The 25,290-nt window shown below is 48.3% G+C and overlaps 1 protein-coding gene across 1 annotated transcript in view; it reads right to left on the reverse strand.

The window, feature by feature from the left end:
• Positions 1 to 25,290, reverse strand: part of LOC144805763 (NACHT, LRR and PYD domains-containing protein 3-like) — a 526,287-nt gene that overhangs the window by 451,459 nt on the left and 49,538 nt on the right. Inside the window, exon 2 of the mRNA XM_078672252.1 lies at positions 18,683 to 18,727. Coding sequence (XP_078528378.1) covers positions 18,683 to 18,727 — 45 coding nt within the window. The remainder of the gene's footprint in view (positions 1 to 18,682; positions 18,728 to 25,290) is intronic.

The following is a 25,290-nucleotide window of genomic DNA, read 5'->3' on the forward strand; positions in this document are numbered from 1 at the left end:
GTTCACTATCATGTCATATGCACTCATTTCTGATGTAGATATAATGTCTCAGAAGTTTGTGTTTTGCTTTATTAGTACTCAAAAGCGGTCTCAAGGCTTTCTGAGCGCTAGACAAAAACAACAATCAACTACATATTGTCATAAATGCAAATGTGAAGAGAACAAGAAAGTTGTTCGATCTATTACACAACACATGTATATTTTCCACATATTAACGCGGTTTATCTCATTCTGTTGGGTGAGAAACGTCATGAAACTGTAATCCTACTCAGCAGGGACACTGTGATTCTTGGAAAATCACGTAATCTCCCCGTGCCTAACAAAATGAATGTGCCCAGCCCATTTGTAACATGACTGGTGCTCATGTAAAGCGCTCTGATGCCTTCGGTTCGAGTTCATGCTTTATAAAACTCCTCCCACCCCCCTCCAAAAACCCCACAAAACTAATAAACGTCTGAGTCCACATTAATTCCAGGAGGGTAATATCCATGCCAGGTTTTCATGATAACCACGGAGTTCATAAGTGTTATTCATTGAGATCCTGCAGGTGGGATGCCCAGAATTTTAAAGCCAAAACCCGGGACATTTCACAACAAGCCATTTTACGTCAGTAGAAGCGATGTCCGTCTGCACAACACAGCTGTACAGAAAGAGTTTTTCTGCCATGAAATCTTAGACAAATATAGCTAAATCAATTGCCTGGCAAGTGCTCACAGCGCGGTCACGCCCAGCTGTAACTGGACCACTTTTTAGGTCTCGTCTAGGCAGCGCATGCGCTGTCTCGTCGAGAGATGATGTATACAGTATAGTGGGGGGAAAACCCGCCCACTTTTTGGCCATAAATATGATTGGCTGCAATGATAAATTCAGCATTTTCATTAATTTTTGCCTCCTTAGTCCCGCCTCCTGGCTGCCACGACGTCATTTTTCCTCTTCTGAGGCTATCAGCCCCTTTACTGGGAAAACAGTTTTGTTTTCCTGTCTCTCCCCGTTCCCTCCTGCAGTCCGTAACATTTTGTACCCCATTTTCCCCCCACCCCTTCCCCTTGGTGCTTTCTTTCATGTTGGCACTTGCATTTAAAATCCAATAGGTCTCGGGTAAATCCGAGTCCTATTGCATTTTCAATGCTTTTTGGTCGTGTGATTGGTGGATGAGGTCGCACTCTTTTACTCGCATGCGTGTGATGCCTTGCATCATACGAATGCGCAACAAAACAGTGCCGTTTTCCCACATCAAAGCCACACAAGAAGTTGCTGCTATTTTCCTCTTTCTTTCCCATTCAACACTGGCCCTCCGTAGCCCGTACCTTGTTGTTTACGTTCTTTCTTTGTTTCGGGTTGTACTTTTGATTTCTTTAGATCCACCAGCCTTGGCTGCCAGTTCGATACTGCTGCCCCAAAGTGCTGAATGCATGTCTGCCTGGCATGCATGTTGCGTCCAGCTTGTATTTAGGCACCATATGTAATAGAGGGCTATAGAGTATTTCGCAATTTCACTTGAGTTTAAATTGAGGTCACTGCAGAAAATGCAACGCAGCACAGATACTTTGATATTGCAAATGAGTTTAGAGGTAGGTACTGTGGGAATAAAGTGGGATTGAAGATTTGTTTTTGGATAATGGCGGAATGTGAATACATGATTTTACTGGCACTACAGCTCAAAGTGATGCATACGTACTGGTGCTGGGCGCTGCCCTGTCTGAAAAAGTATATTTTGTGCATACCGCTTTTTCGTTGTGATTTGTAGGAACACAGGCCTATGATAACCTGTGCACTGTAGTGAGCGCGCTTTAAGTTTAAAAACAGTTCACGCTCAGACCTGTTGATTGGCAAACCTATATATTATTGAATGAGTTACTTCTCTATATTGTATTTCTGACTGGGCTGAGATTGGCGTCAGAGCACCTTCTTCCTTACTCAGTGCTATGCAGGCTGTGATTTAATTAAAAAAAACAGATAATGCCACGGGATCAATATAGAGGCTAAACAGTAAGATGAAGAGCAAATTCATTTTAACTCTTCCTATCGATATAAATCTCAGCAATAAATCTCCTTAAGTTCCACTCTTTGTAGCCAAAAGACAAAAAAACAAATAACCAGAACACCTCTGTTCAGATCAAATTTTTCTTTTTCTATCTGTATATACTTACAATGAAATGTCTTTTCAAAACACAATTTTCATACATAAATACATCGATTTAACATGTATATACACACACTTATTTACATTTATACATATAACACATATAAACATATAAATGAAAAACAAGAACTTTTCTGCTCTCTTTGCCCTATCTTTTTTATAACCTGGTGCACCTCAAAATTCATTACCACAGTGCATTTCCCTATAATTGATCACCATTTCTCAGATCGCCTCCCGGTTAAATGTAAACCTTTTTTCCACTATAGGCGATCTATACTTTTTTTATATATATTATTTTAAATTGTACATGGTGTCTGAATATATCTGTCTGTGATTTAAAGCAGTATACTGTCTGCCACTACCTTCTGCGGTTTGTCTGGCTCAATTAAAGTTCCACAACTTTCAAGAATCTACCTTTGTCTAAGAGCTTCGGTGCTCGAGCTTTATTGCACTTTGATGGTTTGTGCAAATGTAGTATGTGGATTGCTGGGTTTTGGATAGCGCTTGGTGTATTGCTTGAAGGCGCTGCTACCTTTAGGAGAGACTGAACTGAAAACCCGCCAGACACATTGATTTATCCGAACTGCAGAGAATTGTCTCTTAAATGACAGGCGCTAGGGCAGTCCGGGTGTAAGACGCTAGAGTAACCGACCTCATCAAAGTTCTAGGCTGTCAAGCCGAACGCTTCAGGTCCCACCTGATCTCAGCAGCAGGGGCCTGTTGTGTCCTGCGAGACACGTTCTAGAGTGTCGACAGGCACAGAGTTAGTAGCCACTCCCCTATGGGAGTGGGCACACTTGCACCCCCACACGCATCCCTCACAGGCGTCACGAGTGACGTGAGCCTGCAAATAAAAGGGCCCGGGCGCACGTGTTCGGGGTCAGTTATCGTATCAAACAACAGAGTTCCTGTGTCCCTCATTTTATTACCATGTGGGCCTGAGGCTCAACACAACAATGGCGACGAGTGGGTCTTATCCCACATGTGCGGTGGCGACCGCTCTGCAGGACTTGGTGGGGGAAGTGTAACTTGACCCTAGAGGACCGGCGGCGACCAAAGGTCCAGGGTGAAGAGAAAGGTGATTGGGAGCCCACCCCACACCTGGAGCACCCGCTAGCGCACGGCAGCACACGAAGGAAGAGGGCCCAAGTGGCGAGTCCTTGAGTTGGTGGCATGCCCGCCTCTGCCAGCCTGCCCACTGAAGCCCTACTGAAGAGCGAGCCGAGCGGAGCCTACCCTCACGGGCCGCGATGCCACGCCAGGGAGGAGGTGAGCCCAGAGGCGTGAAGAGTGACTTCCAGCCGGAGGTGTGCAGGAGCTCACCCCACCCCGCCAAGAAGAAAGCCGGCGGTCCCCCATCCGTGCTAGCCCCTGCGCAGTGAGTGGCAAAGGCTGCAGGCCATGGAGCGCGTGCACGTGAGGCCACCAACAAGGAGGACGGGGGAGCAAGGCGCTCGCTGGAGTGCAGACGGAGTCCTCACGTGGCATCTGCCCGCCCCTGCGTGTCCCCCCCAGGAGGCAGCCGAAGGCTTTGGTGCAGATAGCCTCCAGCTCCCCGCCCGCCCCCAGGGATACAGCGCGCACATGCTGAGAGGCCCGAGCGCTGAGAGGCCCGAGAGCTGAGAGGCCCAGCGCTGAGAGGCCCGAGAGCTGAGAGGCCCAGCGCTGAGAGGCCCGAGCGCTGAGAGGCCCGAGAGCTGAGAGGCCCGACCGCTGAGAGGCCCGGGAGCTGAGAGGCCCAGCGCTGAGAGGCCCAGCGCTGAGAGGCCCAGCGCTGAGAGGCACGAACGCTGAGAGGCCCACCGCTGAGAGGCCCGAGCGCTGAGAGGCCCAGCGCTGAGAGGCCCAGTGCTGAGAGGCCCGAGAGCCGAGAGGCCCGATCGCTGAGAGGCCCGAGCGCTGAGAGGCCCGAGCGTTGAGAGGCCCAGCGCTGAGAGGCCCAGCGCTGAGAGGCCCAGCGCTGAGAGGCCCAGCGCTGAGAGGCCCAGCGCTGAGAGGCCCGAGCGCTGAGAGGCCCAGCGCTGAGAGGCCCAGCGCTGAGAGGCCCGAGAGCTGAGAGGCCCGAGCGCTGAGAGGCCCAGCGCTGAGAGGCCCAGCGCTGAGAGGCCCGAGAGCTGAGAGGCCCAGCGCTGAGAGGCCCGAGCGCTGAGAGGCCCAGCGCTGAGAGGCCCGAGCGCTGAGAGGCCTGAGAGTTGAGAGGCCCTGCGCTGAAAGGCCCAGCGCTGAGAGGCCCGAGAGCTGAGAGCCCAGCGCTGGGAGGCCCGAGAGCTGAGAGGCCCGAGTGCTGAGAGGCCCGAGCGCTGAGAGGCCCAGCGCTGAGAGGCCCGAGCGCTGAGAGGCCCGAGAGCTGAGAGGCCCGAGAGCTGAGAGGCCCAGCGCTGAGAGGCCCGAGAGCTGAGAGGCCCAGGGCTGAGAGGCCCGAGAGCTGAGAGCCCCAGCGCTGAGAGGCCCGAGAACTGAGAGGCCCGAGCGCTGAGAGGCCCGAGAGCTGAGAGGCCAGAGCGCTGAGAGGCCCAGCGCTGAGAGGCCCAGCGCTGAGAGGCCCGAGCACTGAGAGGCCCAGCGCTGAGAGGCCCAGCGCTGGGAGGCCCGAGAGCTTAGAGGCCCGAGCGCTGAGAGGCCCGAGCGCTGAGAGGCCCCAGAGCTGAGAGGCCCAGCGCTGAGAGGCCCGAGAGCTGAGAGGCCCGAGCGCTGAGAGGCCCAGCGCTGAGAGGCCCGAGTGCTGAGAGGCCCGAGAGCTGAGAGGCCCAGCGCTGAGAGGCCCAGCACTGAGAGGCCCAAGAGCTGAGAGGCCCGAGCGCTGAGAGGCCCAGCGCTGAGAGGCCCAGCGCTGAGAGGCACGAGCGCTGAGAGGCCCAGCGCTGAGAGGCCCAGCGCTGAGAGGCCCGAGAGCTGAGAGGCCCGAGCGCTGAGAGGCCCGAGCGCTGAGAGCCCGAGCGCTGAGAGGCCCGAGAGCTGAGAGGCCCAACGCTGAGAGGCCCGAGAGCTGAGAGGCCCGAGCGCTGAGAGGCCCGAGCGCTGAGAGGCCCGAGTGCTGAGAGGCCCGAGAGCTGAGAGGCCCAGCGCTGAGAGGCCCGAGAGCTGAGAGGCCCAGCGCTGAGAGGCCCGAGTGCTGAGAGGCCCAGCGCTGAGAGGCCCGAGAGCTGAGAGGCCCGAGCGCTGAGAGGCCCGAGAGCTGAGAGGCCCGAGCGCTGAGAGGCCCGAGAGCTGAGAGGCCTACCGCTAAGAGGCCCAGCGCTGAGAGGCCCGAGCGCTGAGAGGCCCAGCGCTGAGAGGCCCAGCGCTGAGAGGCCCGAGAGCTGAGAGGCCCGAGCGCTGAGAGGCCCGAGCGCTGAGAGGCCCGAGCGCTGAGAGGCCCAGCGCTGAAAGGCCCGAGAGCTGAGAGGCCCGAGCGCTGAGAGGCCCGAGCGCTGAGAGGCCCGAGCGCTGAGAGGCCCAGCGCTGAGAGGCCCGAGAGCTGAGAGGCCCAGCGCTGAGAGGCCCGAGCGCTGAGAGGCCCAGCGCTGAGAGGCCCAGTGCTGAGAGGCCCAGCGCTGAGAGGCCCAGCACTGAGAGGCCCGAGAGCTGAGAGGCCCAGCGCTGAGAGGCCCGAGAGCTGAGAGGCCCGAGATCTGAGAGACCCAGCGCTGAGAGGCCCGAGCGCTGAGAGGCCCAGCGCTGAGAGGCCCGAGAGCTGAGAGGCCCAGCGCTGAGAGGCCCAGCACTGAGAGGCCCGAGCGCTGAGAGGCCCAGCGCTGAGAGGCCCAGCGCTGAGAGGCCCGAGCGCAGAGTGGCCTGAGAGCTGAGTGGCCCGAGAGCTGAGAGGCCAAGCGCTGAGAGGCCCGAGAGCTGAGAGGCCCAGCGCTGAGAGGCCCGAGCGCTGAGTGGCCCGAGAGCTGAGAGGCCAGAGAGCTGAGAGGCCCAGCGCTGAGAGGCACGTAAGCCGCAGCAAGCGCAAACTGCATTCCTCCTATCGCTTCACAGTGAGACCGTCTAGTCCCGAGTGTCGGCAGTTGGAGTCGAACAGTGTCCCTCGCCCTGGCCGCAAATGTCAGTGGTGCAAGAGAAGACTCAGAAGAGGCAGTCACGTGGCTACGACGTCCATCCAAAACCTTCCTCTCCTAGTTAATCCTCGCCAGCTGTCGTCCAGGCTCAATGGCAGCTACATCATCAGTGCCATGTGCATGACACCACACTCAGCAAGAAATGTGGAAGTGTAATCGGAGGGTCTACACCAAGAATCAGAAAACCAGCTGAGGTCAGAAGGGGAAGTCATGAGCGGCAGGGCTGGACGATGAACAAAACCATAGCTACAACAGGAGTGAGTCCTGACACAGTGACAGCAAGGGAAGAGGGGGATAACCCGATAAGGAACTGGCAACCGCACAGCGGGAATCCAAGAGTAAGCCACACAGCCTGCGCGAACCGAGTTTCAAGTTGTACGTTCCTCAGCACGTTTGTCACTCCTCCGTCATCAAAGTCCCAACAGCCCAAGAAGTCCATGTACACGAATGCAAGGACCTCCCCAGAGAACACGGAGGTACCTGGCCAATCCCTACCTCAGGTGATCGACTCCAGACTAGACGCCTACACCCGTCAAGGCAAGTCGTCACCCGCCGTCGTCCCGATTCACTACACGGCTGTCAATGCTACCACGCCGGTCCTCAATCACATGCGTCTATCGACACCATCTTGAACACATGGATTGGAGTGCTTCACTATTGCCAAACTAGCAAGCAAGAAAACTCAGAGACTACCTGCTAACCTGAACCGCGGCAGAGAGAGCATGTCCTGACCAAGACCCATACACCCTTGAGGTTTGTGCGAGAGACTGGCTACTGGCTCACCGGCAGTTTGCAGCTGCCCCCGGCTGGCACACACGCAGCCCCATCGCAGCCTACCAGCAGTCCCGTGGCAAGCCCGACGAAGGGCCTTCCCAGGCTGGAGAGCGGGAAGAGACGTTGCCCCACCGACAGGTCACCGGGCACAGTAAGACAGCCTCATAGAGACTTCAGGCAATACGAAAATAATCCAGTGAACTGTCAACATCGACTCCCACCATGATCTTGACGCACCCAGTAAATGAACTATTGTTATACACCACATACCATCATCCGGGTCGGCGGACCAAAGTTACGAGGGACTAGAGGACATGATTATACTGGCACGTTCCTAGTGCGCAGATGACATCTTCAAGCAAGAGTTTGTGTCCTGAACTGATCAGGGTAAATGTTGGACATCTGTTGAGAGCATCCTGCCACAGTCGAACTCACCAGCCCTTGTCGACCGTCTTCCTGATGCCGGGCTTGAGAAACTGATGGACCTTATGGTGTATATTTCATTGTTAGTTATCCCTACAGGTTAAACTATTGCGCTTTTGTTTGCATTACAATTTTGGAGGAATGTTGTGTCCTGCGAGACACGTTCTAGTGTCTCGACAGGCACAGCGTTTGTAGCCACTCCCCTATGGGAGTGGGCACACTGGCACCCCCACACGCATCCCTCACAGGCGTCACGAGTGACGTGAGCCTGCAAATAAAAGGGCCCGGGCGCACGTGTTCGGGGTCAGTTATCGTACTATACAACAGAGTGTCCGTGTCCCTCATTTTATTACCATGTGGGCCTGAGGCCCAACGCAACAGGGGCCCAACCTGCCCATCTGCCTCACCTGACATTTACTGCACCTTAAATGAATGAAGCGAGGTAGGTTGTATCGCAACCAAAGGGTCCACAGATGGAACCTTGCAGTGTTATAATGTAAATAATAATCAATTGCGTGTCCCTTTCATAGAACAATACACTGGGCCCTAATGTGTTAAAAAGCTTTGGTACTGGTGACACGTCTGACAATGATGAGCTTCAGGGCTTTAAGTGGGTCGGGTCTCCAGGGATCTGAGCACCGGCAGTTTTTTAAAGGGGGCCTCGAAAAGGGTCCCTATCGGGCTTTGTTTTGAACCCTGGCATAGGTGGTCAGTTTTTTTTCCGGACTGAAAAGACCCATTTCGAGACAGCAGGCACATTGATGTGTGCTGTTCAAACTGCTCACTTCTCACTAGTGGAGAAGTTACAGCATGACGTCAGGCCAGGTGAGCGTTGTGGGGGAAGGGAAATCCTTTAACCCCTTGCACGCTGATGACGAGCTGGGCTCGTCATGAGGTAGCCTCCTGCTACGCTGATGACGAGCCCAGCTCGTCACGTAACATGCGGTTTCGCAAAAGTCAGCGTACGAGCGGAATTCCGCCCGCACGCATGCGGTTAAAGAGTCATTTTTTTTTCTGGATTTCAATTCTCTTTCTGGAACACAAGAGCAGCAACATTGTCCTGGTGTCACAATGGCTTGATGTAGAAGCTTTTCCAATATTATAAAAGCCATAGTTGCAACTTATTTATCTTATGAAACTAACAACCATTGACAAAGCCAATAGTCCTGACTTGTTGTAGGTATGATGTTACTTGTATCACATATCTGGATGCAATGACAGAGACAGTAAAATACAAGTTGGGCGGCACACTATGCTAAACACAGATTTTTAGCGGAAGTGTTTTAAAGCCACACCCTTAATGACATTGGCCACGCCCCTGTGAGAGACTCTCCAGTTTTTTCATCCCACTTAAAGCCCTGATGAGCTTGCTCATAAATGGAGCGGGCTGTGACAAACAGGTAGGTGGCCAGTCTGTCTGGTCTTGGGGCTGCCCCCCCCAACCCCGATGTGGCTCAGATGGGCTGCCTGCCTTCTCTCTAGGCAGAAGACCCGGATGCGCCTTGCCTCAGCAACTGCCTTGGTCCACCTTAAATCTTGTTTACCGGGATCACGCTGATTACCTTGGCTGCCTTTGTTGTTGTACTGGGCTGCATCCTGTACTACTGCTACCGCGTGCACGCCCACACACGCACACACATGCACGGCTGGACTGGCCTTAGTGGGCACCGGGTGTTTCCCCAGTGTGCCGCTAGGGTGGGGGGACGATTTTAGGCCCCTCGCGCCGTTTTTGCAGCATAGCTGCAATATCGGCCGCTGTAATAAAATCAGCCCGAAACCAGCGCTGGCAAACTGCTCGGCCGAGCTATTTGCCAGGGCCAGTTTTGGTTCCCAGTCCGGCCCTGCACACGCGCCCTCTCTGTGCCACACCAGGAATGCACGGGCACCCATCCCAAACCACTGTAAGCAAACACCCATATGACACACCCATGCCGTCAGAGCACAGACAAAGCACCCCCTTCAGCTTACTCACCCACCTCTTTTTTGGGCACATATTTTAACACCCCATCCTAAGCATATTTATACCAGTGCTGTAATGAGATAAAATGACTTCAGGAACCCATGAATTGGGGGTTAAGGTGTGTTAGAGGGAAGTCACGAGGGGCTGAGTTTGACAAGCAGAGACTAACTAACCGTCGATTTATACGTGAATTTAAAAAGAAATCTGCTGCAAAGAAATAGGCAACAAAGACGTGACTGTAACTCTGTTCTAAATGTATTTATTGTCCACAAAGAGGCTGCACTTTAAAATATCTCCCAGGGTTAAGGCACCTGCTGCAGAGATCTTTGTGTGCCCAGCAATCCTGAAGGGATTATAATAGGGATTAGATAACTCTAGTGCTGAACGCAGCTCTGGAAAGGTTCTGTGCTTTGTTCAGTCACAGTTTTGACTCCTTAGCAGTATAAAGGGTTAATCTGCCTCCACATTGCATAAGATACGGGTCACAGATTGCTTTTTTTATTTTGAGAGGTAAGTGGGCCACTGCTTTTGACTCTGAGGTCATTTTGTTAAGGTCACTTCAAAAGCTGTAAGTCTTCTAATATTGCACAGTGATCTATTTATCAGTATTGAGGAGCTGGATGAAAACTGTACATCTTTTACACAGGGAGGAGACTAAAGTTAAAAACTTGCCTCCAGTAGTTTCTCTTGTGAAGTGGTAATACACTGTGTGCCTTTGTTTCCTGCCATTGTATTGGAATGTAGGTGTAAGGCTCCAGACAGCTCTCAGCCAAGATGATATGTAAAATGAAAGGAGGGCTAATGGCCATTTAAATCAGGCCTTTGTTTTAGGTCCAGATGGAATCTAAAATCAAAACGCCCTCTTGTCGGCTGCATGTTGCTGCTCCAAACGCAATGCAGACCATGTTGGCTCACTGCAGAATTATGTGCCAGTGTCCAAAAATGATGCCAGGACAAATTCAGGATGTTTCTGGATCAAAGATTCCAGATCTGGCCGAGAAGTAGCTGTCGGAACTGGGATCCGGCAGGATCCCCCTACTTTCCAGCACTGATATATACAAACGCCCATCATACACCCTGACACGAAGCACACAAACATCCTCATCATGCCCCCCACAGACACTCTTAACATGTATACCATTAACACATCCTCAGCTTGCACATAGCATGATCCCACAAACCTCCTCACTATGTTCTCCACTGTGAAAACACAAACATACTCACCATGTATTCCCACAAGCACACAGCCTGAAGAAGCACCCGCCATGAGTGTGCAAACGTACTCTCTGAGTCTGACAACATGAGCACATAAGCACCCTTACCATGCCATGGCTCCCATGAGCACACAAACCCCATAAACTCTCCATTAGCCCACAGTTACCATTTCGCACTATGAACGGAGAAAATGCCACCGCCATAAGCTCAGCCAATTACAACATAAGGAACCGTGACCTCCCAGACTTCTTCACCTTGTCTTCCACCATGAACCCAGAAACAACCAGCATGTCCACCACAAACACCCTTGCTATGCCTACCACAAACACACACCCTCAACATGCAGATACTGTGAGCAGACCGCCCTTCTCAACAAGCCTCCCATGAGCACACAAACACCCTCATCTTGTCTCACATGATCAAAAAAGCATATAACAGAAAATCACCATGAGTGCCGAGTTACCATCCCAACATGAACACAGAAACAGCCAGCATGTCCACCACAAACACCCTTGCTATGCCTACCACAAACACACACCCTCAACATGCAGATACTGTGAGCAGACAGACCTTCTCAACAAGCCTTCCATGAGCACACAAACACCCTCATCTTGTCTCACATGATCAAACAAGCATATAACAGAAAATCACCATGAGTGCCGAGTTACCATCCCACCATGACCACAGAAACAGCCAGCATGTCCACCACAAACACCCTTGCTATGCCTACCACAAACACACACCCTCAACATGCAGATACTGTGAGCAGACAGACCTTCTCAACAAGCCTTCCATGAGCACACAAACACCCTCATCTTGTCTCACATGATCAAACAAGCATATAACAGAAAATCACCATGAGTGCCGAGTTACCATCCCACCATGACCACAGAAACAGCCAGCATGTCCACCACAAACACCCTTGCTATGCCTACCACAAACACACACTCTCAACATGCAGATACTGTGAGCAGACAGACCTTCTCAACAAGCCTTCCATGAGCACACAAACACCCTCATCTTGTCTCACATGATCAAACAAGCATATAACAGAAAATCACCATGAGTGCCTAGTTACCATCCCTCCATGAACACAGAAAATGCCCCCACCATAAGCACATCACATGACACCATGACCCCACCATACTCATGCATGCAAACACAAATGGAACACACAGACTGTTGTGCTTCGCACTGAGCTTTGCCCGGTTGTTGTTGTTGGTCAGGTTTGTACTTTTTTTAGTGAAGGTGTTTCTGAGATCTGTTCACCTGCTGGAAATGGCTTACCAGGTCCCTCCCAGTGTGCGCTTTACCTGGGGCACTAGCCGTGTAGGTCTTCATGTCATTTTTGGAAGGCGCGAATCACACGGATTCTTGAATGTCATCAGAGGGAGCTGGTGGCTCTGTTCATTGTGTCCTTGCTGTGTGGGACGCTTGGCCTCCAGAGTTGCACATCAGATCAGTGGTTTGCTGTTGTTTGCTATCTCAATTCTACTCCCTGGCTGTCACCCTGGTTCTCTGCTCTGGTGTCTAGTGCTTCTTGGGGGGGGTGGGGGGTGGTGCAAGTGTGTCTGTGGCAGACTGTGGTTGCTTCTAGGGAGTGGTTTCTCTTCCGGGAAAATTTTGTATTTTCACCATTTTGTCATGGGGGCTGGTCAATTTCCTGTGTGAGATGAAACCAATCCATCAAGGCTGCTGGTTCCTGATGCCGCAGCAGCTCTCGAGTCAAGCCTGGTTACATTGCAACTCTTCAGAATGGCTGCTCTGAGTCACAAGGGTCTTTGCTCCGCTCCTTGGTTCACCACTGTGACAATGACGTTGTGGACTCCAGCTTCCTTAGCCTCAATCCTTGGCGCTCCAGAACGACACGCATCCATCAAGACGAGTCGAGCAGTTAAAAGCTTGATGTCACTGTGAGCAACTGGTTCTGACCTAGGGTCATGCACCAATAAAGTTTTCATGCTTACTTATTTCAAGCATTTTTATGTAACCAGCGTTACCATTGGCCCAGAACCCAAGGACTGTTGACGACCAACTCCTGTGTCCAGCCCCTTACAAAATACATCCCCAAACCTTGGCTTTTAGCCTTCAAACTAACAAGTATTCACTGACAATGCAGCAGGATTTGGGAATTTTCTATAATGTACTAAGCCTTCGCACCACCTCTTCGCTAACTATCTCCAACAAGCATTGGCATAGCCAATAGGTCTCGCTTTTGGGACCTTATAAGTGTTTAGTTATGCAGCACAATATCCTTGGTGCAACAACATCAACTGTTGCATGGCTAAACACTTATAAGGTCCCAAAGGCGAGACCTATTGGCTATGTCAATGCTTGTTTTTGTTGACTTTTGCTTTTCCCCTCCCCCACCTTGTTCTAAAAGAGGCCCCTACGACCTGGACGGTGTAAACATCGGACTCTGTTTATACATCCACAGATCACATACTGTCTCAATAACCACAGTCCGCAATGTACGTTCACGCTGCGTGAAAATCTGACCTTGACTTAACCCCTCCTTTATATTTTTTAAGGACCCTCTCCTTCTCCTTCCGCATGCTCCCTGAGTACACGGTACACCACATGCCTTAATCTCTCGCTCTGAAAATAAGTCCCCACATCCTAACAATATGTTTAGTCACTCCATCCAAGATTTGCTTCCCACATACCCTCAACTAATTATCATACCGAAATCATTAATGTTACAACAAAGTAACTGGAGTAGGAGCAAGGAGCGGCTTCCTTAACAGCACAAGAATAACCATTCACTTCTGCACTACCCAGTAATTTCGGGTTCTGGATTAGCATGTTAAAGCACCTCAACGCCTCGTCATACGGCGGCAGTGCTACATAAATGCAATTTCACTGTAAATACCCTTTACGGCATGGCCGGTCTTGTTTATTGTCTCTATAATGTGCTGCACAGATAAACACTTACACTGTCCCAAGGGCAAGACCTATTGGCTATGTCAATGCTTGTTTAAAGTAACATATAATAAATTAAATACAGGCATACTATAATTTTAAAACTCTTTATTACATTCATATACAAACACTGTATTTTGTAAAATGGCTTTATTGTTATACAAAAATATAACTTTAATACATTGTTTTATCATTTCCAAACATTTACTTTTTATATGTTTTTTTAAAAAATATTTATATTTTCTTTTTCTCTCAGATTCCCATTCATTTCTATGGGCAAAACATTTCTTTTCACTTTTTACTGTGGTGTTTATTTTTTACATCCTCTAGTTTTCTTGTGTTTCCTTCTACAATCACTGAAAGTTTTTTAAAAATATTCTTTTGTTTTATTAGTCTAATATTAGAGAATATAAACATTTTGCTTTTTTCTAGTGTATACATATCCCTATATTTTTTTTTTTCACTCAGGTTTTTGAATATCAACATAAATGGAGTTTGCTTCTTGGTCCTATGTGTTCAGATTTAAGAGGGGTATCGAGTTTTAAATTTGACCTAAATCTCGTCCCTTGCACCCTTAATTTTATCAACAGAGGAATTTCTTTAAACTATGGCATCATTTGCAAGCCCATTCCACCGTTGGTGAGTCACTTTTTTGATGCACTGGCTTCACAATGAGCTTGCCAATATCTACAAAGCCACGTAAAGTCAACCTGCTGACTTTTCATAGCCTTATAAATATGGTGCCCTCTCACGGTTTACTCTGCGTGAAAGGGGCATTCCAAGGGTGTTGCTGTGGGTGTTCCCCTGCAACATCCATGGAACCTGACACATTCCCAGAATTACAGCGTTTTGTAAAGTTGAGAATGGGTCAGAATCCTACACCTCCCCATCCTGCAGCACACATAGAAAGAGGAAAATGTCAATGTTTTGTTTTTGTTCAGAAAGGCGTCCCCTCCTGGACAAAGACAATCATCCCCAGAAGGCAGGCACCCTTGCAACATGACACAAGGATGGTGCATGGCAGCCAATTGTGTGTCAGCACCGGGGAAAACACTTATATTGTTGTTAATACGACGCATCCCTGTGCTTTTAAAATAACGCAGTTCGGCGCAGTATAATGGCTTGCGGCGCTGCGTCATTTTGTGGTAAATTAGGCCCTATGTTATTTTGAGGGTTTTGAGGGTTTCAAGTTAGATGGTGCTTCACAGTATTTATTTTTTTCACTCCAGGGAGAGAAAACCTACTTGTACCCACACTGGATAGTATTTCCTTCCTGAACAGTACAGAGATGCTCAGAATATCTAACCCGGTCACTCTCTGCTCTGTCCCTCCTCCCACATAGACTCATTGCCAACAGCATCTCTGTCAACATATTTCTGTTCCAAACCCAAATCATAAAACATTCTATTGCTAATGCTCGAGGCACCCACTTGAATTCTGAACATACCTAAAAAAAATTCTTATATCACGGCCATTTCAACCAACTGCACCCTCAGACCTGGAAGATTCAGTCTTTGAATACTCTCCATCAGCTCAAACCCAGCTACATCCATCAGGATCATCGACATGCACAAACACAGCCACCACACCTTTCAGCATCATCGACATTTACAAACCCAGGCTTCATATCCTTCAGCATCATTGACATGGGCAAACCCAGCCTCCACATCCTTCAGCATCATCGACATGCACAAACCCAGCCTCCACATACTTCAGCATCATCGACGTGGACAAACCCAGCCACCACACCTTTCAGCATCATTGACATGCACACACCCAGCCTCTACATCCTTCAGCATCATCAACAAGGACAAACCCAGCCTCCACATCCTTGAGCATCATCAACAAGGACAAACCCAGCCTCCACATCCTTGAGCATCATCGACAAGGACAAACCCAGCCTCCACATCCTTGAGCATCATCGACAAGGACAAACCCAGCCTCCACATCCTTGAGCATCATCAACAAGGACAAACCCAGCCTCCACATCCTTGAGCATCATCGACAAGGACAAACCCAGCCTCCACATCCATCAGCATCATCGACAAGGACAAACCCAGCCTCCACATCCTTGAGCATCATCAACAAGGAAAAACCCAGCCTCCACATCCTTGAGCATCATCGACAAGGACAAACCCAGCCTCCACATCCTTGAGCATCATCGACAAGGACAAACCCAGCCTCCACATCCTTGAGCATCATCAACAAGGACAAACCCAGCCTCCACATCCTTGAGCATCATCGACAAGGACAAACCCAGCCTCCACATCCATCAGCATCATCAACAAGGAAAAACCCAGCCTCCACATCCATTAGGATCATCGACATGCACACACCCAGCCACCACACCTTTCAGCATCATTGACATGGACAAACACAGCCTCCATATCCTTGAGCATCATTGACATGGACAAACCCAGCCTCCACATCCTTGAGCATCATCGACAAGAACAAACCCAGCCTCCACATCCTGCAGCATCATCGACAAGGACAAACCCAGCCTCCACATCCTTGAGCATCATCAACATGGACAAACCCAGCCTCTACATCCTGCAGCATCATCGACAAGGACAAACCCAGCCTCCACATCCTTGAGCATCATCAACAAGGACAAACCCAGCCTCCACATCCATCAGGATCATCGACATGCACACACCCAGCCACCACACCTTTCAGCATCATTGACATGGACAAACACAGCCTCCATATCCTTGAGCATCATTGACATGGACAAACCCAGCCTCCACATACTTCAGCATCATCGACGTGGACAAACCCAGCCACCACACCTTTCAGCATCATTGACATGCACACACCCAGCCTCTACATCCTTCAGCATCATCAACAAGGACAAACCCAGCCTCCACATCCTTGAGCATCATCAACAAGGACAAACCCAGCCTCCACATCCTTGATCATCATCGACAAGGACAAACCCAGCCTCCACATCCTTGAGCATCATCGACAAGGACAAACCCAGCCTCCACATCCTTGAGCATCATCAACAAGGACAAACCCAGCCTCCACATCCTTGAGCATCATCGACAAGGACAAACCCAGCCTCCACATCCATCAGCATCATCAACAAGGAAAAACCCAGCCTCCACATCCATTAGGATCATCGACATGCACACACCCAGCCACCACACCTTTCAGCATCATTGACATGGACAAACACAGCCTCCATATCCTTGAGCATCATTGACATGGACAAACCCAGCCTCCACATCCTTGAGCATCATCGACAAGAACAAACCCAGCCTCCACATCCTGCAGCATCATCGACAAGGACAAACCCAGCCTCCACATCCTTGAGCATCATCAACATGGACAAACCCAGCCTCTACATCCTGCAGCATCATCGACAAGGACAAACCCAGCCTCCACATCCTTGAGCATCATCAACAAGGATAAACCCAGCCTCCACATCCATCAGGATAATCGACATGCACACACCCAGCCACCACACCTTTCAGTATCATTGACATGGACAAACACAGCCTCCATATCCTTGAGCATCATTGACATGGACAAACCCAGCCTCCACATCCTTGAGCATCATCGACAAGAACAAACCCAGCCTCCACATCCTGCAGCATCATCGACAAGGACAAACCCAGCCTCCACATCCTTGAGCATCATCAACATGGACAAACCCAGCCTCTACATCCTGCAGCATCATCGACAAGGACAAACCCAGCCTCCACATCCTTGAGCATCATCAACAAGGACAAACCCAGCCTCCACATCCATCAGGATCATCGACATGCACACACCCAGCCACCACACCTTTCAGCATCATTGACATGGACAAACACAGCCTCCATATCCTTGAGCATCATTGACATGGACAAACCCAGCCTCCACATACTTCAGCATCATCGACGTGGACAAACCCAGCCACCACACCTTTCAGCAACATTGACATGCACACACCCAGCCTCTACATCCTTCAGCATCATCAACAAGGACAAACCCAGCCTCCACATCCTTGAGCATCATCAACAAGGACAAACCCAGCCTCCACATCCTTGAGCATCATCGACAAGGACAAACCCAGCCTCCACATCCTTGAGCATCATCGACAAGGACAAACCCAGCCTCCACATCCTTGAGCATCATCAACAATGACAAACCCAGCCTCCACATCCTTGAGCATCATCGACAAGGACAAACCCAGCCTCCACATCCATCAGCATCATCAACAAGGAAAAACCCAGCCTCCACATCCATTAGGATCATCGACATGCACACACCCAGCCACCACACCTTTCAGCATCATTGACATGGACAAACACAGCCTCCATATCCTTGAGCATCATTGACATGGACAAACCCAGCCTCCACATCCTTGAGCATCATCGACAAGAACAAACCCAGCCTCCACATCCTGCAGCATCATCGACAAGGACAAACCCAGCCTCCACATCCTTGAGCATCATCAACATGGACAAACCCAGCCTCTACATCCTGCAGCATCATCGACAAGGACAAACCCAGCCTCCACATCCTTGAGCATCATCAACAAGGACAAACCCAGCCTCCACATCCATCAGGATCATCGACATGCACACACCCAGCCACCACACCTTTCAGCATCATTGACATGGACAAACACAGCCTCCATATCCTTGAGCATCATTGACATGGACAAACCCAGCCTCCACATCCTTGAGCATCATCGACAAGAACAAACCCAGCCTCCACATCCTGCAGCATCATCGACAAGGACAAACCCAGCCTCCACATCCTTGAGCATCATCAACATGGACAAACCCAGCCTCTACATCCTGCAGCATCATCGACAAGGACAAACCCAGCCTCCACATCCTTGAGCATCATCAACAAGGACAAACCCAGCCTCCACATCCATCAGGATCATCGACATGCACACACCCAGCCACCACACCTTTCAGCATCATTGACATGGACAAACACAGCCTCCATATCCTTGAACATCATTGACATGGACAAACCCAGCCTCCACATCCTTGAGCATCATCAGCATGGCCAAACCCATCCTCCACATCATTCAGCATCATCGTCATGCATAAATAAAGCCTCCTATCCACAGTCGTCGCACACAACATGGGTCACTGCACAATTTTATGCTTCACAGTGAAGTTCAAGCCCCGTCACAGCGAGAGCTCTCTTTCCTGAGTTCAAAGTCCTATTCATCATCTGCATCGAAGCTTCACTTACCTGACGTCGTTCCTGGGAACTCGCGGGCCTCATGAGGATCCAACACTGAAAATGAAATGACACTTATTAATGTCAACACTATCACACACAAATAGAGTGATCCAAAAACAGTGTCCACTTTAATGTGATTTTATGGAATAATCTTAGGTCGCCGTAATGAGGGATCTTAAGTAGTCACCAAAATCCTAGCCAGAATGTGCAGGAAGGTTCATTTTCATGTTAGGGATTATTACGTAGATTTAATTATGATGGGTTAAGGGCTTTGACAATTAATTCAACATGGTAGGGGGTGGGGTTTGGGTCTTGTATAGCCAAAACTATCGGACCGATACCACATCAATGCCAGGTTGTAGGAAATAGGCGAGAAAGGCATTTCTGAGCACTGTGGAACAGATGCTCGACATGCAGCTGAGTTACAACAGGATATACCAATATTGAATACAACTTATCAGTTAAAAACAATACGCAAAGCTGCAGGAGAGGGCCAGCTGCTAAATGATCATAAGAGGTCTGTGATTTCTAGAACGCCATCCACTGAACTTGCTGTCCACTGGGTTTCTGACGGCTGAGCCTCAGATGGCTCTGCCATCATCAATCAATCAATCAGGGTTCTTGTACAGGGCAACTACGCACCCATTAGGGTCTCAATGCTCTGGGGGGGTTGAGGGTGGATCTGCAGTTCAGTCAAAGAGCCAGGTCTTGAGGTCCTTCCTGAATTGATACAGAGACAGTGATTGCGTGATATGTAGAGGCAGGGAGTCTTAGGTCTTCGCATTTGGATAGGAAAAGCATCTTCCCCCAGCCATGGTCTTGCAGATCCGTGGGATGGTGACCAGAGCCAGTTGGGCGGAGATGTCTGGTGGGTGTGTGGAGGGAGAGGCCGTGGTAGAGGTATGCAGGTCCAGCATTGTGGAGGGCTTTGCAGGTGTGCGTGATGAGCTTGAAGGTAAAAAGAAATTCATCTGGATCCAGTGTAGGTGACAGATGATGTGGCGGCAACCGGGGATGTTCAGGAAGAGTCTGCAGAGGCGTTCTGGATGTTCTGTAGTTTTTAGGAGCTTTTTGGTGGCACCAGCATAGAGTGTGTTTCTATCATCCAGTCTGCTGCTGATGAATGCATGGGTGATTGTCTTCCTGGACATGGTGGGGATCCACTTGAAAATTTTCTGAAAGCATACAGAGCGTGTGAAAGCAGGAGGACGAGACGGCATTCATTCATAAAGAGAGTGAGGAGTCCAGGATGATGCCAAGGCAACGTGTGTGGTCCATGGGTGTGTGTTGGGTTCAGAGCACAGCAGGCCACCACGAGTCATTCCAAGCGGAGGCGTGGGGTCCAGGATCACGACTTCAGTCTTGTATGAGTTGAGCTTTAGGCAGCTGTCCTACATCCAGGTGGCGACTGCCTTCAGCCCATTGTGGAAGTTGCTCTTGGCAGCTGTGGGTTTGTCTGTGAAGGAGAGAGTCATCTCGTTGTTGTCTGTGTGGGAGATGATGTTGAGTCTGTGGCTTCTGACAATGGCAGCAAGTGGGGCCATTATGATGTTGAAGAGGGTGGGGCTCAGGGAGGTGCACTGAGGCACTCCACAGCTGATCTCTGTGGGTTCTAAGTAGAACGGTGGAAGTCTGATTGCGTTTTGCCGGTGAGGAAAGAGCAGTTCCTTTCTAGGGTAGAGGATGCCGGCATAGTGGAGTCTTGTGCAGAGGGTGTGATGGGAGAGGGTGTTGAAGGCTGGCGAGCGGTCCAGTAGGATGATGGCTGCATTTTCACCTCAGTCTTAGAGGGAGTGGATGTTGTCTGAAGTGGCAAGGAGCATGCTCTAGGTGATGTGGCTACTTCTGTAGCTGACTGGAAGAAGTCCAGGATGTGGCTCATTTCTATGAACTTGGAGAGTTGGGTGTTGATGGCCTTCTCGATGACTTAGGCTGGGAAGCGGAGTGTAGTGTAGTTCTTATATATACCTATACACAATATGCGCATTCAGATAACAAACTTTGGGGTTGGTGGCAGACTGGTTCTGAGCACCCCATCCGAAAATGTTTAGCTAGCTCACAGTGCCACTAGAATCTCCTCTTATCAGGGAGAGGATAGCTTCCAGCAACCTTAGAACATGACAACCCTGATCCCTCAGATTCGTGGAACAATGTACTACTTTTCGCTCAGTCACTCGTGCTCTCTTATTCAGTCTCAGAGAATTTACACAGAAGAAACAGTCAGGCGTGTTACAATAAGAATTTATTGCACAGTTGTTACATAGATGTACTGCAACAACCAGTAGACAGTTTCAGATATTTATGATCAGCAGTACAGTGAATACAAGAGGTTCTACCACCTTACAATAATCATGAATACATACATAAACGTAAGATGCATGATAAAAAGAAAGCGCATACTCCTATGATGCCTGTCTAGATGTACCTAGCATGTGACTAGGTGTGAAGCCTAGAATCCTTCTAGGTTTTAGTCTAACCCCATTAACTGAAGTGAGAGAGTGTGGGATTCCGTCCTGGTCTCAAGTTGGACACCCCGCGAGGGGTATGTCAGACCACTGTCAGCTCGAGCGTCTGCATGCAGTAGCCTCAGCGTCTCTGGTCAGTGTGTGGGCCTGGAAGTCTCAGTTCCCGCTAGCTAACACTAGCAAGATGTGCTGTATTTATGCGGAAAGTATCTAGGGCTCCTTTGTCCCTTGTTTCGTGTATTAGGTATTGTTGGATTCGAGGATGACATTTGGGATGAACCTTGTACATAGATATTATGCAGGTGGTGGAGCCCCTGCCTGGGTTCCAAGAACCCTTATGAATATTCATTCATACTATGTGAGTCTATTGATGAAGTTATAGAACCCTATTGTTCAGGGTAAACCCTCCTTCTGTGCCCAGGACTAGAACTAGGTAATCGTTCAATCCTAAAAGGCTTGTTACTGTATAGTGTAGGGGAGGAAATATAGGTGAAGGTGTATGATATTACCCAGGCCTATATAAGGGTATATATATGAAACATAACAGGAGCAGAGAGATAGGTCTGTAGTTCTTGAGGTCTGTCGGGTTGGCAGAGGGGTTCTTCAGCAGGGGGTTTATCTCTGCATGTTTCCAGTCTTCGGGGAGGGTGGTGGGCTCAATGGAGCAGGTGATGGTGCTGCAGAGTTCAGGGGCGATGGAGGTGCCGGCTCTGTTGAAGATGTGGTGAAGGCAGAGATCCAATGGGCTCCGGAGTCAATGCTCTTCATGATCCAGAGGGTATTCACAGAGGTGAGAGTGGTCCAGCTGGCCAGGGTCTGCTGGGGTCTGGAACTATTGGGTGCAATGGTTACAGGTGGGTCTTGGGTTCGTATATCTCCTTGATCTTGTGGTGGAAGTAGGTGGCGAGGTTGTCACAGAGGTCTTGAGAAGGGGAATGTCTCCTGTCTCTGTGCTGGGTTTGCAAATTCTTTAACCAGGGCGAAGAGTTATTTGCTGTTGTGTGCATTTGTATTGATGCGTTCCTGTATAGCTCTTTTCTTTGTTGTGCTGATGAGGTGGTGTTGTGGGGTGACTACTGTTTGAAGGCTGAGTGGTATGCCAAAATCTTGCTGTTCCTCCATTTTTTCTCCAACCATCTGCAGGTGTGCTGGATGCTTGGAGGGTGGAAGAGAACCAGCTGGCTTTCTTGGAAGACCGCATGCCTGAGGGTTTCTCCCAGGAGATTATGAAAATAACATCTCCAGGCAACAAGATCAAGACTAGGTATCTAAACCTAAAACAGCATGGTCGTACTATGAAATGACTCAGTGTATATTAGACCCAAAATGAAAAAATTAGATTTATTTTACTGATGTATTTTTTTTTCATAATAAAAATTATTTAAAAACATGTAGAGAATCATAAATAACTAGACAACATTAATTGAACACAAAACTAACAAAGAGTCATTACATATATACATATAGAAAAATTCCCAATGACTATAAATAGAATTGAAATCAGATATCACATACATATAAAAGAATATTCATATAATACAAAGACAAAGTAGTGGCAGATTGCTACATTTTCTTGTATGTATTTTCTACGCACGTTTCGGCGTACACAGCGACCTTATTCAGGAAAGCCACAAAGATTCCAGAAATGAATGAATGAAAATCTAAAATAAGTGGAGGGTTAGTTTGATGGCTTAGATGGCTGAGTTGTTGCTATGGTGGCACTAAAGTCACACAGGCTAGGCCGGTAGATTCCAGAACTTCAGAACAGTTCACGTCTTGTTTGACTCGCTGTAAAAAAGGTACTTGAGCCCAAGTACCTTACTGGGAAGCTCTCTAAGGTGAAGAGAGTATGGAATTCTCAAGTCAAGTCAAGTCAAATAATCTTTATTCGGATAAGAATATCCATAAACGCACATTTCATCCCCACCAATAAGAAGTACAGTAATATTTTAAAAGATATAAATATACAATATCATCCAATACAGGTACAAAATTAAAATAGAATTACATTTAAAAGAGTTGGACGGGCCTAAAGACTAGCAGCATAAATGGCATAGTGCAAAATATGAATTTGAGAGAATTGTGCAAAATCAGCAACAGGCTGCAAATAAAGTGCAATAGATGCAATCAGTCAGACAAGTGCAAAATATGACATTTGGGATAATTGTGCAAATCAGCAATAGTATATAACTAAGGTGTATTACATTCAATGAGTCAGCAGTAATCTTTCAAAGAAAGTGCGATATTACCTTCTTACAGGGTTTATGCAACATTAGGATTCAATCATTGAGGCACGTGAGCGTACCGCAGCTTGTAAGAATATACTTGCAGGAAAAATCAAATCATCACTTCCTAATTTTAAAATCTCAGAATCTGCTAATTTAAAATCCATAATAGCCCGTGCCTTGAAATAGGGAGCGAAATACTGTTTTGTGTATCTTACATAGAATTTGCAAAAGAGTAAGAAATGTAACAAAGTTTGTTTGCTACCAATGCCGCAGGGGCAGCTCAATTGCTCCAAATTGTTGTTAAAGCCTATTGGCAAGCAGAGTGAGTATTTTATGCTGCCATCTCTAAGGCGGTAGAGGAAACTCCTTTTCCATTTCCCTATATTTTTCCTAAGATATTGCTGTGAATTATGGCCTAACACCACATGGGCTATTAGGGCTGCAGTGCGCACTACTTAAATGAAAAAATTCAGAACAATTCTAAGGTGTTCAAAACATTTGACCAATGTTATACCATGTCATAACTTTTGTATTTAATTCATCTTCAAATCATGAACATAAACATATTACGAAATTTTAAATTTCAAACTTCAAACATATACATCAGTATTTGCAAATTTGTCAGAATCACCACCCAATGCATTTCGGGACTTCTTTGTCCCTTCGTCAGGGGTTCCAGTAGTCAACTGTAAAAGCAACAAGGAAACAATATGAAACGATGCCTACTCGCATAAACTGATAACAATCATCACAATACATCAGCATTACATGTATTCTGCAACGTTCACATGGATGTTATTATGCCCCACTACATCTGTTTCCACTAATATAAACTGAAACACAACATGTATAGTCAGCAACGTGAAAGAACTCATGCTTACACAGTGCCCAGCCACCAAAAGTGCCAACGTAAGAAAAACATACCTCGCAAGTATTTGGAGACTTATTTCTGAAATAAAAGTATCCAAAACATCACTTCAACCAATCACGGAAAAATGATAAAAAATGAATCACCAATGTTATACTGGTTGACTGCTCACCTTTTTAAACCAGTACTACCACTTAATCCAAACAGCCAATCTCGTGGTCAGATGCTAACTCTAAAAAAAATGCAATGACTGAAATCAGTAACACAATCCTCAAGCTAACAGTTCGTGATGCCTATAGTCGCCGCCCACTGCTCACCTCTATTGTAACAGTGAATCCCACCGAGAGTCCGTGTACTAAATTCTCGATACCTACAAAAAAAGTAAAGGTAACATAAATACCTTTGTAATATTAACCACTCGTTGCCTTTACCAAAATAAAGCCCTCCTCGCATACCTCTTACACGCGCCGAGTGCGTTTCCAACTCATCCGCCTGGCTATCTGATGCACTTCCGTGTCATCGTTGCCAGCTTAAAACGATCCCTTCCGGTCGGACTCCCATCCTGGACATTGACGACAGACTAAACCTGACTACAACCGAAGAGTTGTAGAACTACAAAAAGTCCGCTCGAGCCCGCAATTGTGATATATCTAAAAGTTCCTTTATGTACATTACTCATTGTTTCAAAAACCACCGCGTTTTACAAAAACAGTCATTACTGATAACAAAAGCGAAATACTCGCCGACCACTAGTTTGTTCAAATCAACAAAACTTTATCAAACCATACCCAATGTGTGAATATGCCAAAAAGACGTGACAAAACAGCAACAGTGACATGCAACAAATGAATAGTTTCAAAAGGCTGAATTAGTGAAATGAAATAAAAAAAAAAAAATAATAAAAAAAAATAATAATAAAATAAAATAAACTAAACAAATCCCTGCCTGCTATTTACACCTAAGCAAAAATAAACATGAATTACCCTGCCTACTATTTACAACTTTTACTTCCACGTTCTGTATACATCGATTTCAAACCCATTAGTTTAAATTGCA

The sequence above is a fragment of the Lissotriton helveticus genome (genome assembly GCF_964261635.1).
Source record: "Lissotriton helveticus chromosome 1_1 unlocalized genomic scaffold, aLisHel1.1 SUPER_1_unloc_23, whole genome shotgun sequence".
Classification (NCBI taxonomy): Eukaryota; Metazoa; Chordata; class Amphibia; order Caudata; family Salamandridae; genus Lissotriton; species Lissotriton helveticus.